Source organism: Asparagus officinalis, chromosome 4 (genome assembly GCF_001876935.1).
Source record: "Asparagus officinalis chromosome 4, Aspof.V1, whole genome shotgun sequence".
Taxonomy (NCBI): domain Eukaryota; kingdom Viridiplantae; phylum Streptophyta; class Magnoliopsida; order Asparagales; family Asparagaceae; genus Asparagus; species Asparagus officinalis.
The window spans coordinates 557,191-575,497 of NC_033797.1; the positions used below are offsets into that span (position 1 = coordinate 557,191).

The 18,307-nt window shown below is 38.9% G+C and overlaps 1 protein-coding gene, 2 long non-coding RNA genes and 1 pseudogene across 3 annotated transcripts; all 4 read right to left on the reverse strand.

The window, feature by feature from the left end:
* On the reverse strand, nt 1,882-2,851 carry LOC109836284 (annotated as a pseudogene).
* LOC109839685 lies at nt 10,870-11,349 on the reverse strand. The gene is made up of 3 exons (XR_002246702.1): nt 11,255-11,349; nt 11,074-11,172; nt 10,870-10,984 (listed from the first exon to the last, which is right to left on the reverse strand). It is a non-coding gene; the product is annotated as an uncharacterized LOC109839685 (long non-coding RNA).
* On the reverse strand, nt 11,396-12,499 carry LOC109836162. Its single transcript, XM_020404045.1, has 4 exons — nt 12,461-12,499; nt 12,052-12,375; nt 11,720-11,955; nt 11,396-11,641 (listed from the first exon to the last, which is right to left on the reverse strand). Exons 2-4 carry the CDS (start codon nt 12,272-12,274, stop codon nt 11,396-11,398), a joined length of 705 nt encoding a protein of 234 aa, XP_020259634.1. The 5' UTR covers nt 12,275-12,375; nt 12,461-12,499.
* LOC109836146 lies at nt 17,574-18,103 on the reverse strand. Its single transcript, XR_002245856.1, has 3 exons — nt 18,089-18,103; nt 17,914-17,980; nt 17,574-17,633 (listed from the first exon to the last, which is right to left on the reverse strand). It is a non-coding gene; the product is annotated as an uncharacterized LOC109836146 (long non-coding RNA).

An 18,307-nucleotide genomic window follows, 5' to 3' on the forward strand; every position in this document is an offset into this window, starting at 1 on the left:
GGTGTGGGAGATCACAATGTGGTATGAGAAATTTCCAAGAGAAATCATTATGGACTCAGAGCAACACCTATTCAATTGTGATATAATATAGTAAGCGTTCAGCGATGATTACATTATTACCAAAAAAAATGTTATGCTGATAAGATTATTGGAAACGTGTGGCCTTCTACTGCTACCGTAGATCATGTAGCATAAGTTGTTAAATACTCTAATTTGAGTACATGTTACAGTTACCAAAAATCAATAATTCTTTAGGGGGGGTTATTCATTGGTGTAAATTTAGGGGTAATGAGATAATTTTTGGAACAACATTGTTTGGTGTTATTCATTGGGGTAATTGGGTATGGATTCAATTGTATGGTGTTATTGGTTTTTTGGGATAAATGTGAGACAAATACCCCACTTCCCCAAAAATTAACCCATCTATATAAACACTTGTCAACCCCAACCTGAAAATTTATCCAAATTTTTTTGCTGGAACAATAACCTGGGTAATATTGCCCTCTCCACAACGTCTTCTTCCATCGCGTTCTTCCGACTCCAATCCCTCCTCTTACCTTCGATCTCTGAACCCATAAAAAAACCGCAAGTTAAAACCTAACCCTAATTTCCCACTCAATGAAGGGAAGACAAAGGAGGAGAAGCCATGGCCGATCCAAGGGAGCTCCAGTGTATTGGAAAACTAGAGATCGCGAAACCGAAACCCTTCCTCTGGAGACCGCCTCTCTCCTCACACGTAACCTCCTATTTCTCTCGTTTTTTGTGAATTGTTTTTGGACTTTCGAGATGAACTTTTTTTTGGCTATTGATTGTTTCCAGGATTGGAGCCCTACAGTATCAAATGCTTCCGACTGAGACTGATCTCAATACTCTTCCTCTATTGTCGAATGGTTCGGAGAAAGTGTTTCCTGCTGCTGCTAAGACCAATGAAGGTATTTTATTTTATTTTTTCTTTTTTTAGTAGAAAATTTGATGAATTTGGTGATGGGTTTTGTTACAATAGATAGATATCATGGATGACAAGAAGTGAAATTATATTGTAAAAAGATGTCATAACAATTATCCCACTCAAATTGTCTCATTATCCCATTTTACCCCACTTTATCCCACTCAAATTATCCCATTGGGTAAAATTATCCCATTGGAACAATTTAACCCAATTTGCCCCAATTTACACCAATGAATAACCCCCCCCCCCCTTTTAAAATGCTGCCTCATGTTGTACTATTATGTATTTGAATATAAATACATCCTCAAAAGATCATTGTTAACAAGATGTTGCTCCTTTATGTAAGTACCAGATAATGAATTATTAAGCGCAAAATCGTGGAAACTATAGAGGCCATTAATATACTACAGTAGAAAGTATAATTAAACTTCGGCCCCAGCAAACCTTTCCTAGATAGGAAAGCATAATAAAAAGTTATGTTCTCAACAGCATACAAATACAAAACATGTAGGAGGTTATGTTTCAATCAATTTTGCATTTCTGAATTTAAAACAATGCAAATAAGGCATAAAGAGCAATCTATTAAACCCATAGATTACAAATGAGAAGAGTAACCTAACAATTAATAACAATAATAGTACTCCAGCATATGAAATATTAATCAGGAATCAACGTGTCTATGACGACCGATAAGGCAAATAAAAAGGGTTTGATTCTTCATAGTTCGTCAAGATAATGCAACAAGATTAACAATGAGACTTATGTATTAAAAATGCCTACATTATTAGCCAGTAAAGAGGATGAATATTGCGGATTGAAAGCACGCTCACTGACCTACAAGCAGCTAACAATTCTTATAGAATGATAATTAAATGATAAAAGAGTAGAAAAGGAACTCACGAGCTATCTGCTAATAATCAGCCTTCATCCTCTAAACAAAAAACAGCAAACAGACTGCATTACTCAAGACACAGGAATCCTAACTAAACTCACCCAGTTCAACCAAAATGGCAACACTGTTTTCTAATTAAAGACATTTAAATATCCAGAGCCATCAACACTCGGCATTGCCTCAAACAACAAGGTACCAAGTACTCCTCAAAGAAAACATTAACCAACTAGAACAAACAAACGAGCTAATTAAGAGGAAACAACGGCATCTTAAAAAAAAACAAAAAGGATTACCGAAACAACGAAACCCCAACGAGAAAACTCCCTCCACTCACTCGAGCGGGACCTCAACGACGCCTTCGTTGATCTCCTGCTGCAGATCCTTGGGGTCCTTGCCGTCAACGGTGCACCCGACGGAGACGCACGTGCCGAGGATCTCCTTGATGGTCCCGCTGAGATCCTTAGCCATGGACCGAGGGCTCATAACCCTAGCGATCTCGATGACGTCGTCGAGCGAGATGTTGCCAGAGTGCTTGATGTTCTTGACCTTCTTGCGGTCGCGCTCGGGCTCCTTGAGGGCCTTGATGACTAGGAGGACTCTCAAGTCGGGGACGTTGGTCGTCGAGGAGGACGAGCCACCTGTATGGGACCTTGTGGTGCGTCGTAGTGTCCCTCCAATCGCTGATCTGGATGTGGTTCAATACCTGAGTCTTGGTATCGAGTTGACGAGACTCTGGAAGCCACTTGGTCAACCTTCCAGTCTCCTTAGGCTCGTCTCCTTAGCAGCAGTCTCGCCGATCTTTTTGGGGGAGAGACCCAGGGGCCGATCTTCGGGCCAGCGAGCTCGCGGCCCCCACCTCACCGCCGCGTGACTCTCAGCTACACGTCCACGACCTGGGAGGGGTCGAACTTCGGGCGCATTTCCTCGCTCGCTTGCTTGCTTGCGGCGGCGGAGGCGGAGGCGGCGGGGTAAAAGGAATGAGGAGGCTCTTAGGGTTTTGGAGGGGAGAGCCGGGACGTTACTTGGATTTTATATGGGGACTGTGCTGCGTTGGGCTTCGGGTTGCGGCCACTGGATAAATCTGTACCCTTTTTGCCTCTGCCTCCCCGCTTCGGCTGGATAGCCCTGACCTGGCCCCATAGCCCAGGATTACTGGATCCTTCGTCATCTGTTTATTCTTTTATATTAGCTAATAATAACTTGAAGCCCTTTGCTATAAAATTAAAGGGTAAATATCAGAAAACCCCCCTTAACTTTCAAGATGTCAGAAAACCTCATTCTAATTATATAGATTATCATAAAACACCGTTTGATTTAGAAGTTTTATTTAGGGAGCTTTCTGATGAAATCTCAAAGTTAAATGAGGTTTTTCTGATAACCCACAAACATATGGGAGGTTTTCCTGATACTTTGAAAGGCAAGAGAGGTTTTCTAATAATTATCCAAGGTTAAGGGGTTTTTTATGATATTTAGCCTAAAATAAAATTTTAAGTGGCTGATTTAACTTTGATTGAAAATAAGTGGCTGAATTCAAGCAATTAATTTGAAAATGGTCAAAATTTTCAAAAAGCCTTCTTAACTTGTTGGGTTTTAGCAGCTACCCCCTCCTAATTTTTTTAGTTCCACAACCCCCTAAATTTTGAGGGCTTTTGCACATAAAACCTCATATCTTTTTGTTCCGCTAAAATCCTTGAAGACTTTTCACTCCAATCCTCAAACTAACATCGCCAAGTCTACCCTGAATAGAATAATTTACCCATCGCTCCAAAATGGGGAAAAAACTTTATTTAGAGAGGTATTTTTCGCTCTTTTGAGTCATATGCTCGGCATACTAAATTTGACGATGTTACTTAGAGGATTAAAGTGAAAAACAATTATATGCTGTCTTTGTTTCAACAGTCTTAATGTTCTTTTTTTAGGGGTGTTTAAATGCCTTGATGTTTCTTTTGAAAAAGGCAGGCATAATTTGCAAATTATGCATATTGTTTGGGTCATTTGGGAACTTCGTCCGTAAATATAGATATTCTATAAATTTTTGTGGTATTGAGACATGAAACTTGAGGATTGAATGTCAATGAGGCACGGTTATTGTTTTTATGGTGCATGGCTAGAGTTTATTGCTCAAGGCCCTTCTTTTTCCTCTCTGATAATATGAGCTATATTGTTTTTTTTTTTTTTTTGATCAAAATATGAGCTATATTGTTGTTTGTCAATTTTTAGGGTCATGTACAGTCATTTACTTTCAAGCCATGTAAATAATATAGTAAAAGATTCCCCTGGTCTTGGAGGACACTTGGGTATGTTTGTGAGATGTCAAAAGTATATTGTTCATGCTATCATTCTAATATGTTGTTAAGTCACTTATGACCTGGATATGAGTGACTGTATAACTTGCCATTTCAATTCTCTATTAAGTAAGTCGTGCTTATTATTTTATTTTATTTTTGCCTTGGTAGATGTATATATGCTCTGTTCTCTATACAAGTTTGCATAGTACTGATGCTTCTCCATGGTTAATGTTAAAATCAACAATTTGAAAAAACTTAAATCATTTTAATTCAAAGAGAACTAACCAAATTCACAAGAGATGATAAATCCGGCCCATGCTTTCATTCATAAAAAAAGAACTTTGGTACTGAAAAATATCACAATATCAAATGTCACATTAAAAAACTTTAAATATTGATTACATCTATAAAATTTCCTATATAGAGTTTACCATAAAATACAATAAATATATTATAGGATGATGATAATTAAATATTATGATCTCGACATTTCCCTATATATTGTATGATTAATTGTATGGTAGTTGTTACATATACATTGGGAAAATAGGACAAAAATGATGCGTGTGTGCTGCAACAAGCAGATAAAGAAAGATGTGCAAATTAAATAACATTCAAACACTAGTGTATAATTTAGAAAGATGACTTTTTAATAATATAAAAGCAACGTTTGGTAATGCGATATCGTTTCAAATGTACTGCTACAAAAGTTTTGTTTGTTGATGTAGTCTACGGGTTACCTATGTGTTGATCATGTCACCGTGACGGATGGATATGGGCTGCTATCAGCTAATATGACAAAGAGGCTTTTGTAATGATTATTGCTTTCTTTAAGCAGCTGCCCTTCTAGGTGCAGTTTTTTATGAGAATCAGTTTTTAATTACATCCTTTTTTTCTCGTGACCAAAATATTATTAATCTTGAACATCACATTCGTGGTAAGTTCGGTGTTTGAAAATTGATCCTTTATTCTAATTAGAGACCTATGCTCCCTTTGTTTTTTGAATGCATGAAATTTGTAGAAATGATGCCCTGTCACGTGAGGATGAGGCATATGAAGTTGACGAGAAACATGTTTCCAAAGAAGAAAGAGAACCAAAAAATATGGCGATGAACGTGATCCTCATGCTGTCTTCAATGTTTAGGATATGGTTCTTGTGGAGATGCATGTGGCGTCAACCAAGGAATTGCTGGTATTCTTCATAGTGGTTTTTGATTTTGGTTTTTGATTTTCATGTTTATATAAATATGAATTTGTTAAAATGTTAAGTAATTGGTTTATAGACTTAACAACAATAATTTATATCTTTTATTAAGTCTATAAAATCATTTTATAAGGTTTCAAAATATTGTTTAAGTCAAAATGTTAAAAACATGTATGTTTAGTTTTTATGTTTTTGAACTATTTTGCAAAATGGTGAGTTTTCATAATTAGGAAGTGCAGATCCAAAAATACTTTTTGTAACATGTTTATTATCATGTTTACAAACATTTTCCAAAGTTTTATATTTTTTAGAATTTATTTGCTATATTTAAAAAGGGTTTAAAAAAATCAGATTTACTGTTCATTTCAGGTTGATAACCTGTTATCAGTCGACTGATGGATCTTATCAGTCGACTGATGAACTCGCCTGGAATTGTCAAATTTTTTGGTTTTTACGACTGATAAACTATAAATCTACTGATGAGGCAATCAGTCGACTGATGAGGTCTTAAGTCGACCGATGAGCTGTGAGGTGCCTATAACGATCAGTTCATCAGTCGACTGATATTGTTCATCAGTCGACTGACGACCCAACGACTAGTTTTTCTAGTTTTCTATTTTTTGTCTTTTTGCTGAGTTTTCTTGGTTTCTTCATAGCTTTGGTGTTTCCTATATATACCCCTCATACCTCAGACCTAATTTATATTAGAGAAAAGTTTTAAAAGAGTTTTATAACTTTATTTAAAGGTTTTTAAGTTTGTTTAAGAGTTTGTTTGTGAAGAAATTTTCACAAGAGCTTGAGGAGATCATTCTTTGGTGTTTGGGCATTCAACTCATCTCTCTCTCTCTCTCTCTCTCTCTCTCTTTTCATCATAGAGAAGTTTTCCTAAACTCATTCTAGCTATTTATTATTTTGATTATAATTTCCATAAGCTAGATTTACTTTGAGTTTAGTTTGTTTTGTTTTGATTATACTCATTGTTCACACACAACCTATTGAGCTTATAGTATTTCATACATAGTATAATTTGGGGTTGTGGGTTTGTAATATTGAGTTTAGCTTAATTGAGTTCTCACCTTGTTTAGAGAATAATCATTTATTATTAAACGTTAATTTGTGAGTTACACTTTGTAATACGCTTGTACACCGAGAGGAGTGTGTGATGAGAGACGGGGTCGTCCTAAGAGGAGTGGGGTCAGTGGTAAAGCCTAGAGGTAGATCGTAATTCCGAGCACTTGAGGGAGACACATGAGAGGCCAACACTTGAGGTGGGATTTATGTAGTAACATTGTGAGTGATTATGAACGTTGATCGGTGAGCGTTAAAAACCGATATTGTGTGGTGTAAATATTTTCGGGTGCGTTAAAAACCCGGTGTGATAGTGGATTTCTCCACGGGAGTGGGGAGCGGAGACGTAGGACAGAAGGTCTGAACTCCGTGATCATTTCTTATGTGTTTGAGTTTGGCTTGTGCACTTATATTTTGTTTATCTCTATCGTCATTCTCTCATTGTCTAATTTATCCACTATACTGTTTGTATTTGTTCATAGTTTACTTACCCTTGTTTGTATATCCTTGCATATATATCTTGTTGCATATCTAATTGGCTAGGATATTTGTTAATTAGTTTTAATTGGTATTAAATCGAATTAGATTAGCATAAACCCTATTAACCCCTCCCCTTCTCTAGGGTTCTTTCCTAGTGGCATTAGGGTCTAACAACTACCTTGTGGAAGGGAAGGTTTTGCTACCATTGGTGTAGCAATTGGTTTACAAATACTCATGGAAGCACGATGCAACTATTCTGAAGCATACTTAGTTTGAGAAAGAAAGAGTCCTTTGGCATTTTGAGTAACTTCAATCCCGAGAAAGTAGTGCAAAGGACCTAGATCCTTCATGGAAATTTTTGAGTGCAAGTCATGAATCAAAGTAGTAATGAGAGAATCCGAGCTTCCTGTTAGGATGATATCATCAATGCAGATAAGCACAATAAGTACGTGTTTATCATGATGATATAAGAACATTGAAGGATCAGCAACGGTGCAATAAAATTCACAATTCAGTAAAAAATTGCTGAAACATTCAAAACAGGCTCTTGGTGCTTGTTTCAGTCTATATAATGCCTTTTAAGACAACAGATATGTCGAGGACGTAAGGGATCAACATAGCCTGGCGGCTGCTCCATGAAAACCGGAATATCGAGATTTCCATGAAGGAAAGCATTCTTGACGTCAAGTTGTCGAATTGTCCAACCATGAACAACAGCTACAAGGAGAACAATGTGAATGCTTCCTGGTCTTATCACAGGGCTAAAGGTCTCCAAAAAATCAACTCCTTCTTCTTGATTGTACCCTTTCTCCACCAATCGTGCCTTAAGACGATCAAGAGTACCATTTGCTTTGAGTTTTGTCTTGAAAACTCAACGACACCCAACAATATTCATTATTTCTAAGCGAGGAACTAGATCGCAAGTTTAATATGATGCGAGAGCTTTCATCTTCTCTTCCATAGCTAGCTTCCAACCTAGATGCTTGAGAGCAGATTTAACAGAACGAGGCTCAAAAGGAATATTGATGACAGTGAGATTAACATACTTGGGATTAGGCTTGAGTATGCCATGTCTTGAACGAGTCACCATGTCATGAGATTGATCACTAGCCACTGGTTGAACATTATCTTCCTCTGGTGCAATTGAGGAACTTTGGTGTGCATCCTCTTGAGATTCCACAATAGAAGAGGTTTGTTGCTCATGAGTCTCCAGAGCAGTTTCTTATGCTGGAATTTGTTGAACATGAGCTTCTTGTTCTGTACTTTGTTGAACAGTAAATTCTTGAGGATTATCATGTTGCACAAAATTGGTAGCTTGAGTGTGGGTAGTAGAAGAATCTCCAAACATCCTTGCTCGTTACATTCCACTGTCAGTGTTAGAATCAATTGGGCAATTATGAAGCCAAGTTGTAGTCGTATAGGGCTCCCCTTCACCTTATGCTACACAAGGAATGTTAGAATTGACAGCAAAAGGAAATTTGACTTCATCAAAGACCGCATGTCTAGAGATGTAAACACATCCGGTAAGAATATATAAACAACGATATCCCTTATGTTTGTCATTGTATCCTAAAAAAACACATGGCGGAGATATTTTATCAAACTTGTTAGAAGCATTATGCCTTAAGTATGGATAACAACATGCACCAAAGGTTCGGAGAAAAGTATAATCAACATGCTTCTTGTAAAGTATTGCAAATGGAGATGTCATGTCAAGAGTTGAAGAGGGTAAACAATTAATCAGGAAATTTGATGTAGTAAAATCTTCAACCCAATATCGACATGGAACTGAACTATGAAAGAGCATTGCAAGTCCTAGTTTAACTATATGTCGATGTTTACGCTCAACAACACTATTTTGCTCAGGTGTTCCAGGACAAGACATTTGATGTTTAATTCCATAATTAGCTAAGTGCTCCACAAACACAGTCTTATTAAACTCTCCTCCACCATCTGACTAAAATTTTTTGATTTTCTTGTCAAATTCATTCTCAACCAGTTTATGAAAATTCATGAAAACACCAAAGAAATCTGATTTTCTTCTCAAAGTATAAAGCCAGGAATATCTAGAAAAATCATCAATTAACACAACATAATACTTGAATTGTTGTACTAAAGAAAGAGGAGCAGGTCCCCACAAATCACAGTGAATCTTTTGTACAGGAGATTCTGAAATAGTCTTTGAAGAAGAAAAAGGAAGTTTACACTACTGCAAAGGGGACTATTGGCGACGGAAAAATCCGTCGCCAAAAGTCCAAAATTCGTCGCTAAAAGTTTTAGCGACGAAAAAAAAGAAATTCTGTCGCTAAAAATCCGTCACTATTGTCAGGGTAGGTAAATCTACCTTTAGCGACGGCAAATCCGTCGCTAATTTATAGCGACGAATATATAGCGACGGAAAATCCGTCGCCAAATTATTATTTTTTGGCGACGGATTTTCCGTCGCCAAAATAAACTTTTAGCGACGGAAAATCCGTTGCTAAAAGTTGTTTAGTGCACATCTGGCGTGTCAGTTTTCCGTCGCTAAAAGAGCTTTTAGCGACGGAATATCCGTCGCTAAAAATAATCTGAATTTTTTTTAAAAAAATTTTGAAAATAAGAAACTCCTGTACAATATATTTCACAACAATAACCTGTACAATAAATTTACCCAACACAAGCACATATAACACATATTTCACGTATATATAACAATTATTTCACTAAAAACATAATAAATATCCCAACATTAGAAATGTTTATACAGCACACCCAACATTAGAAATGTTTATACAGCACACCCAACATTAGAAATGTTTATACAGCACACCCATTGTTTTTAATGTTAAAACAAATAAACTCAGTCCCGATCATCATCATCCTCATCCTCATCACCAACTCCACCTTGTCGAGAAGTCCCAGCCTAAAAAAATAAATAAAACGTTATAGAGCAATACGTACATCATCAAAAACTGAATTTTACAGTAAAGTAACAAATTGTAAAACAACAAGGCATAACATGCAAGTATAGTAATAATAGAGTAGCATGGCATATTCTTACATGTTATATGATTCAGAGAGAGTATCATGGCATATATTTATGTATTATACGCAAGCACGCACATGTTTTTAACAACGCACGCACCCGTACCTATCTCCGCCGACACGCACACACGCACGCACGAGTACCCAGCTCAACCCAATCCCCACACTTCCCCCTCCCCCACCACGACCAAACCCAACATCAAGCACGCACATAACGATCACGACAATACAACACATGCAACACCACAACACAACAATAACAACACCACCACCACTACAATAACAATCCCCCACCCACGAACCAACCAAACTCCTACCCCCCACCCCCTCCCCCTCCATCATCATCACCACCACCACCACCACCACGACGAAAACACCCACCAACCAACAACATAACCAACGACCCTACGCACGAACGCCCCACAAAAAAATAAAATAACAACCAACTAACCAACTCACTAGACAATACAACCATCGCTACGCACACACGCACCATCAACACCAACATCACATAAAAACATTAAGTATATAATTTTAGTTGTGTTTCGGAGAGAGATATAGTTTGTGTGTAACAGTTTGTGTGATATCATTTAGTCACATGGCATACTCGTAACTAAGTAAGAATTTTATATTTAATTCATTTAATTTATATATATATATATATATATTACCTGATCCGCCAAAAACCGTCTCCTATATGCCTCCTGAGCATCAGAAGGCAGAGTCGATATGAACTGGGTGAATTCCAGCTCCCTCTGCTCCCGGCGCCTCCGTTCTTCCTCCGCCATCTGGAGTAGCTCCGACTCCCGACGCGACTGCCAATCTTCCATCGCTTTCATCCGCTGCTCCATAGTCGGGTCTTGAGAAGAACTGCATCCTGGTGGAGCTGCAGACTCGTAGGTGCTACTGGACTCGTACGGCCGATGCTCGGATCCTCTCCACCTGTATCTGTTCTTCCTACTCAGTCCAATGACGGTCTCGATGATGCTATCCTCCTCCTCTCTACTTAATCGGGTCGGAGTGTTAGAATCGACCTGAGTCTGTGATAATTGCTCCTGCACCTTAGCATGTAATTTCTCCTGCGATATACCAAAACAATCCGATCAATTCTAACACATTTAAAATGCATTGTTATAAAAATTAAATATACAAATTAACTGCTACTTACAGCCAGATCCCGGTTCTGCGCTTTCTTCACTTCATCGGCGTAATTTGGTCTCCAACCAGTCAGAATACGATCTGCAAAATGCCCGAGTTCTCCCCTTCCCTATTTTATTCACATATATCATTAACTCATAACACATAAATTATACTCAAATTGATAACCTAAGAGCTAATATATTATATACCTCAAGCGCCAATTGATGATAATGCTGGCTGAAGGACCTGGAGCCCCCGTAATGCTCGTAACTGCGGGGCGCATTACGGTTCCTCCTTGCTATTTTAGCTTGTTCCTGCAAAAGAATGTTAAACAGATATAATATAGAATTTCAAACAATAAACGAAGATATATACTTCAATAATACCTGAGCTTCGTCCGTGTCCCAATAATCGCAAAGTGCAAAAAAATCAACTCCATCTACGCGCTCGTCAAGATGCCAGTAACGCTCCCAATCTTCTGTTCTTTGAGTAAAATATTTTTTCTTCAGCTCTGACCGCCACCTCTTGAACGATAGATTGATTTGCGTGAAGCAGTAAGTCCAGGCATAAGCGTAATCGTCAAGAAAGAAAAATCGCTTCAGCATACAATGAAAAAAGAGATACAAATCAGTGTGTTAAACAAAATAATATAAACTATAAAATAAATGACTCACACATATATATCGCCAACAAGCCACCAGCGCATCAATCCGCTGCGACTTCCACGTCAAATATATGTTGAAGAAATCATGTCTCCTGGCTAAAGCGGCGAGGAAATTGTTGAAAGAGTTAGCAAATGGCCCGACAGGCACGCCGTTCTGCCATCGGATCACGGCCCTCCGACGAATATCTGGGACGAGGTTCTGTGGCTTGGTACTACTGCGGCCGCGCCTAGTAGGTCGCTCGGTACCTACGAAAAAATGAAATTCAGGCGAAATATAAATCAATCAATATCGATAATACAAATTAAAATATTAACATATAAACTATAAAAATCTATACACACCTTTCAATTCGAGGCATCTACGCCTTGCTTGTTCATACCTCTGCTGTGCGATAAGTCGCAAATCATGATAAGCATCCCAATCCTCCTTCACCTTGGCCGGGTCGTGGGCTCGCTGATCCGGAATAGAATCCGGCGGTAGTGGCGCAGCTTCTACAGCTGCGCTATATGGCTCATATCGGCGCTCCTCCAATACATCTGCAGCCTGAGGAGGCGACGGCGGCATCTCTGCATGCTGGGCAGGATCAACGAGTGTCTCCGCATCAGGTGGAGCATCTCCTCGTCCTGTGTCCTGTGGCGGCCCGTCATGTGTAGCAGCGATGCGGCCTGCGTAGGAAATGTGAAAAAATAATGTTAGGCTCGTATTAATAGTTTATAGAAATGTACAGATATAATAAATAAATAAAAATACCTGACGTAGAGCCATGTGCGTCGCCTCCAGAATGTCTACCAATAAGTCTCTCAAGCGCTCTCTTACGTAATCCTTTTGTCATCTATACTTTGAAAACATAATGAGTACCCAACAAAACTATAATACATGACAAAAACTGATACATGATAACCAGTCAAACAGATAATATAAAGGCAATACTATAATACATGACACAAACTGATACATGATAACCAGTCAAACAGATAATATAAAGGCAATACTATAATACATGACAAAAACTGATACATGATAACCAGTCAAACAGATAATATAAAGGCAATACTATAATACATAACACAAACTGATACATGTTAACCAGTCAAACAGATACATGAATGTTCTTTTTAAATCATAACCAAGCATTATATTATTATGATGATGTTGAGGCTCTACTCTGCGACCGTGTGCGGTTAGCCTGCGACCGTGTGCGTGCAGACAAAAGGACTGTCCTTATAGTTTTATCGACTCTACCGTGGACTCGTTTTTTGATTTTACGCCTTGGCTCACATATAATCGCAGGTACATCAGGGCGCGCCAGTGCAATTTCATCCACCAGATTATTTTGTGTCAAGGAAAACTCAGCAACTGTTTCGTCGGCCAAGATAACATCTTCATGATCTTCATCAGACACGGCTTCATGAATGTAGGATCTAGGCGGATTCTTAAGGACAACCCATTCGTCATTTTTCATTATATCTTTGACATAAAAGCACTGTTTTGCGTGAGCAGCTAACATGTACTTTTCAGTCTGATATATTTCCTTGTTAAGATTAACGAGTGTGTAACCGTAGTCATCCTTCGCCTTTTTCAGCTCACTCCAACGAACCTTAAACATCACATGTCTGACTTCATTATTAATCCCATAGAAAATCTCCACAATGTCTTCTACCTGACCGTAGCAATAGATTTCACCTTGTATCGGATTTAGATCTTTTGAACTAGCGTATGACAGTTGCGAGAAGGAGCAGAACACACCGCTATTTTGCGTTTGTCGTCTCTCTTCGAAACCGATGGTGTTAAACCTAAAGCCGTTGATACAGTAGCCTCCATAACGCTTTACCACGTTAGAAGGACCTCTGGCATATAAACATATTTTCTCAGGCAGGTTAACCCCATTCGTAATACGTCGGTCAACCTTTAAGAAAAGAAACAAATAGTTTAAATATCTGTTGTCAGGCACATATTTGATATACGAATCAGAAATGTAAATAAATCTTACTTCACCCTTCAGCCATGCAGGGAATTGTCTAGAGTGTGTGTCCATAACTCTTTTGTTTTTTGTTCTGCATTTAAGAATAGTCTGGACATATCGGATGTGAAGCCTAGAATAAAATCATTTACAACAGTTAAATAGAGATAGTTATTGTGATGTGATATGATCTGATTCAAACAGTTAAATACTTACGCCGCGTATATGTTAAATGTAGTATCATTACTCAAGATATATGTGTGGGCTTGATCTAGCTCCATTCTGGGGAATCTAGTGTCCTCCCCACGATCATTATAGAATGTTCCGTCAATTATTCGTTGGGGACGGTTGAGCCTTGTCTCCACACCCCGCAAGTAACGAGAGATGAAATTCAAACTCTCATTACTTATATAGTTCTCTGCTATCGATCCTTCAGGACGTGCACGATTATGCATCAAATGTTTCATGAAACCCAAATACCTACAAGCATATAGTTTCATGATTTGTGACAAAATAAAACTGATATACGTAATTTAACAAATATTAATTGAGCATTATAATAATAAATACCTCTCCACAGGGTACATCCAGCGATATTGAACTGGTCCTGCGATGCGGGCTTCATATGCTAAATGTATTGTGAGATGCACCATGACCGTAAAGAACGAGGGTGGAAATAGAATTTCCATTTTACACAGTGTATTGGCTACACGTCCCTCTAATTCTTCAAACTCCCTGACATCAATCACCTTGGAGCACAACTGCTTGAAGAAACCGCAATATTCTATTACCACCATCGCGAGTTCCTTCTCAGCATGTCGCAACGCAACCGGGAGAAGTTGATGCAATAGAATATGATGGTCATGTGTCTTGAGTCCCAAAATTTTCCTGTCCTCAATATGCACATTTGCTGAAATGTTTGAAGCATAACCATCCGGTGTCTTCACGGACTTTAGAAATAAACACATATTATGGATCTCATCCTTCGACAGTGTGACACGGGAGGCTGGGAGTACAAACTTTCCGTCACCCTTATCTATAGCTTGCAGTTCGGGACGGATGTTCAATTCTGCTAGGTCTCGACGTGCCCTTAAGTCATCTTTTGATTTTTTCCCGTCCTGCAACAAAGTGTTCAAGAGATTCTCGCATATGTTCTTCTCGATGTGCATGACATCCAAGTTGTGACGTATTTTTAAACTTCTCCAATATGGCAATTGATAAAATATGCTGAATTTTGACCATCCATGCGGAAGTTTTGTACCCTTAGAGACACGCACATGCGATTGGACAGTGCAAGGTTTATTTCCCTTCCAATTTTGCTTACCCTTTCCCCTTCCCTTCCAATTTTGCTTCAATATTTTTCTCCTAACCCCAAATGGATTTTCTTTGTTGAATCTTTTCTTTCCAAATATTTTTTTAGGTAGAGGATGTAGAAGCTCAAATATTTCTTCCCCGGTCAGCCTTGGTGGTGCCGGTCTGTTTTCTGGATTGCCGTCGAACTTTCCTACTAACTTTCTGAACTTGTGCCCTGTAGGTAACCATCTTCTGTGTTGCCAATAACAGAACTTGCGGCTGTATTTCAGGAACTTTCCCTCATAATCTGACATGCAAACCGGACAAGCAATCTGACCCTTCGTCGACCATCCAGACAAGTTAGCATATGCTGGAAACTCATTAATTGTCCACATGACCATTGCGCGCATACGGAAAGCCTCCTTACCATAAGCATCGTAAGTGCTGACTCCTTCATCCCAGAGAAGCTTCAAGTCGTCAATTAATGGTTGGAGGAAAACATCAATGTCATTTCCAGGAGAATATCTTCCAGGGATCAAGAGTGACAGTATCATGTATGGCTGCTTCATGCACATCGACGGCGGCAGGTTGTACGGTGTGAGCAACACTGGCCAGGTAGACCAAGCAGAGCTCATTACTCCAAACGGATTAAATCCGTCGCTAGCAAGCCCCAGCCTAATATTCCGAGACTCCTTACCAAAGTCAGGGTATATACGATCGATGTGCTTCCATGCCTCACCATCAGCAGGATGTCTCAATTTCCCGTCCTCTTTACGATCGGTCGAATGCCATCGCATATTCTCAGCCAGCTCAGCAGACATATAACCTCTGCAGCCTAGGAATAATAGGAAAATATCGGAGAACCTTCACAGGGATTCTGGACTGTTTATCCGATGATATGCCTTCAGATGTGCCCGTATGTTTTTTCCAGCGTGATACATGACACGTCGGACATTCCTCTAGACCTTCATTACCCTTATTGTACAAGATGCGGTCATTAGGACAGGCGTCTATCTTTTTGTAATCAAGACCCAGGATATTAACAATCTTGTGAGCTTCATAATAAGTTGTGGGGATGCTCTTCTCGCCACCTGGAATGACTTTCCTGAGCAAGTCTAATAACATCTCGAAATGTGTAACAGCCATCCCACTGAGTATTTGGATATGAAGAAGCCTCAACATAAAAGAAAGCCTTGTGAACTCGGTGCAACCCTCGTATAACGGTGACTCGTTTTCTTCAACAAGTCTCATCAATCGGGCTACATCTTGAAACATATCAGTAGTGTTAACATCACTCGAAGACGGCACGGTAAGAATATCTTCCAACATATCAGTTGTGTCAATTGTCGGATTGTCGACATCAGTAAACTCTTCCTCTAATTGCATCACCGGAACGCCTTCACCGTGATGACTCCAAAATACATAAGAGCTATCAAATCCATTGATTGACAGATGGAAACTTACGTCACTCCTAGTGAGCATTTTATCATTCCTACAATTCTTACAAGGACAAAAAATCAACCCGCTGAGTGACCGTAGAGGGTTGGTGTCAGAGTAGGCTAAGAAAGCTTTTATCCCATCCTTGTATCGAGTGTCTAGATGCCTTCGATCACGTGGTATGCCCATGAACGATTTGTCAGGAATTGTCCTCATCTAGAATTAAAAAATTAATGGAAGTGAGCATATCCCTACATATATCATTTTAAGTTATAGGACAAGTGTGTGTGATCGGCTGTCAGAGGAAGGCTTCTATCCCATTAGGTATGTAAACGTAGCGTGTATATGTATTTACGTGTGTTCAAGTGTACTTTTATTTCGTCAAAATTTCGGCAGCACCTACCCGCTGTACTTAATCGGATACGGATCCTCTCCTAATGAGAGGGTTCCTAATATCTCCTAATGAGATCTTGGCCTTTGATTTATCAATCAAAGGCCAAGATCTCCTCATGCACAAAAGTAGGCGGGAGATAAGGCCTAGATATTGGCCTTTGATTGATAAATCAAAGGCCAAGATCTTCTTATTAGTAGGTATTAGAAGAGGATTCATCAAGTACATCAAGTACAGAAGTTACGTTATAGTATTCGGTAAATCGTCAAATCTTGTAGCTTTGCTAAAATAGCCAATAATCAGTCCATTTCTGAGATGATTTTCTTCATCTCATTCGAAGGGGGAAAAAATTAAACTCTAATTATATACAGCAGCCTTGGCAAAAAAAAAAGAGGTCAGTAGGCAAATAAGGCTAGCTGCCCATCAACGGGACATTCATTTGTATTCCCTTTTTAGTCAACTCATATCTCTCACAGAGAAGTGTGAGCCCCACTTCCACTTCTATTGGTTCAGCTTTGCTTACCTGCCATGTGTTTTTACGCCGTAATTTACTCTCTAATTTCATAATTAGTAAACCTAATTAACCTTTAAAACAACCTGTGTTATCGTCATATACGTACATGCGCAATAAACAGTTCTCTTCTCCTATCTCATAATTTTTTGGAAATTAGCAGCTACCAACATAAGAACATCCTAATATCTTGTTCAGACAAAATCTCCATTTGTGTGTAAACCAAACATCAAATTTCAATAGTATTTCTGTACTCATGAAACAATTTCTAAGTCATTCTTGTAAGCAACAAGACCATTTTCGGCAAATACATAATCGTAGTCTGTGATCACTGCAAAGAAATCATTTTTATCATGTTCTAACCTGAATAACGAAAGGAAAAAAAATACAGCATATTATTAAACAAAAACATGCACATCACACGAGGTCCCTCCACCCAATTAGAAAGACTGTACCGATTATATAACCCCATGACTTGTTAAATAAAATTATATTTGTTTTTCTGGTTCCTCTCTCATGCAAACAATGTCAAATTGAAACAGAGAAGTAATATGCATTAGGTAATACTCCCATATTATAGTTTTTTTTTCCGAATAAAAAAAAACACATACCTGATTTTCCTAGCTGTTCTGATATCTTAACAAGATCAGATCCTCCAACTACACCAACTGTAACAACCTGCCACCAAAACAATCACAATATTCCTACTAAAAATTATAATAAACACTGATAATTACTTGCTTTTTTTTTTGAGAAAACTAAACACAGATAAACATATACTCTTACCTTCCGAAGTTTTTTTTGAGAAATTGGCGTCGATGCCGGCGTCGACTGCGGGAGGCGGGAGGAGGAGGGAGGAAGAGGCGTAGACAACGGGAGGCGGGAGGAGGAGGAGGCGAGGGTGGGTTTCACGGGAGGAGCAAGAGGCGTCGGGACAAATCACGGCGTCGAGAGCGGGAGGAGGAGCAAGGGTGGGTTTCGCGGTGGGAATGGCGGTGGGAAATT

Excerpts from the sequence above, each read along its gene's own strand:
- LOC109836162 (XM_020404045.1), bottom strand. The coding sequence starts at position 12,274 with ATGCCGCCGTCGCCTCCTCAGGCTGCAGATGTATTGGAGGAGCGCCGA. Across the intron at positions 11,956-12,051 it reads TAGATGCCTCGAATTGAAAG|GTACCGAGCGACCTACTAGG; the intron begins GTGTGTATAGAT and ends ATTTTTTCGTAG. Across the intron at positions 11,642-11,719 it reads CTTGTTGGCGATATATATGT|CGATTTTTCTTTCTTGACGA; the intron begins GTGAGTCATTTA and ends TGTATGCTGAAG.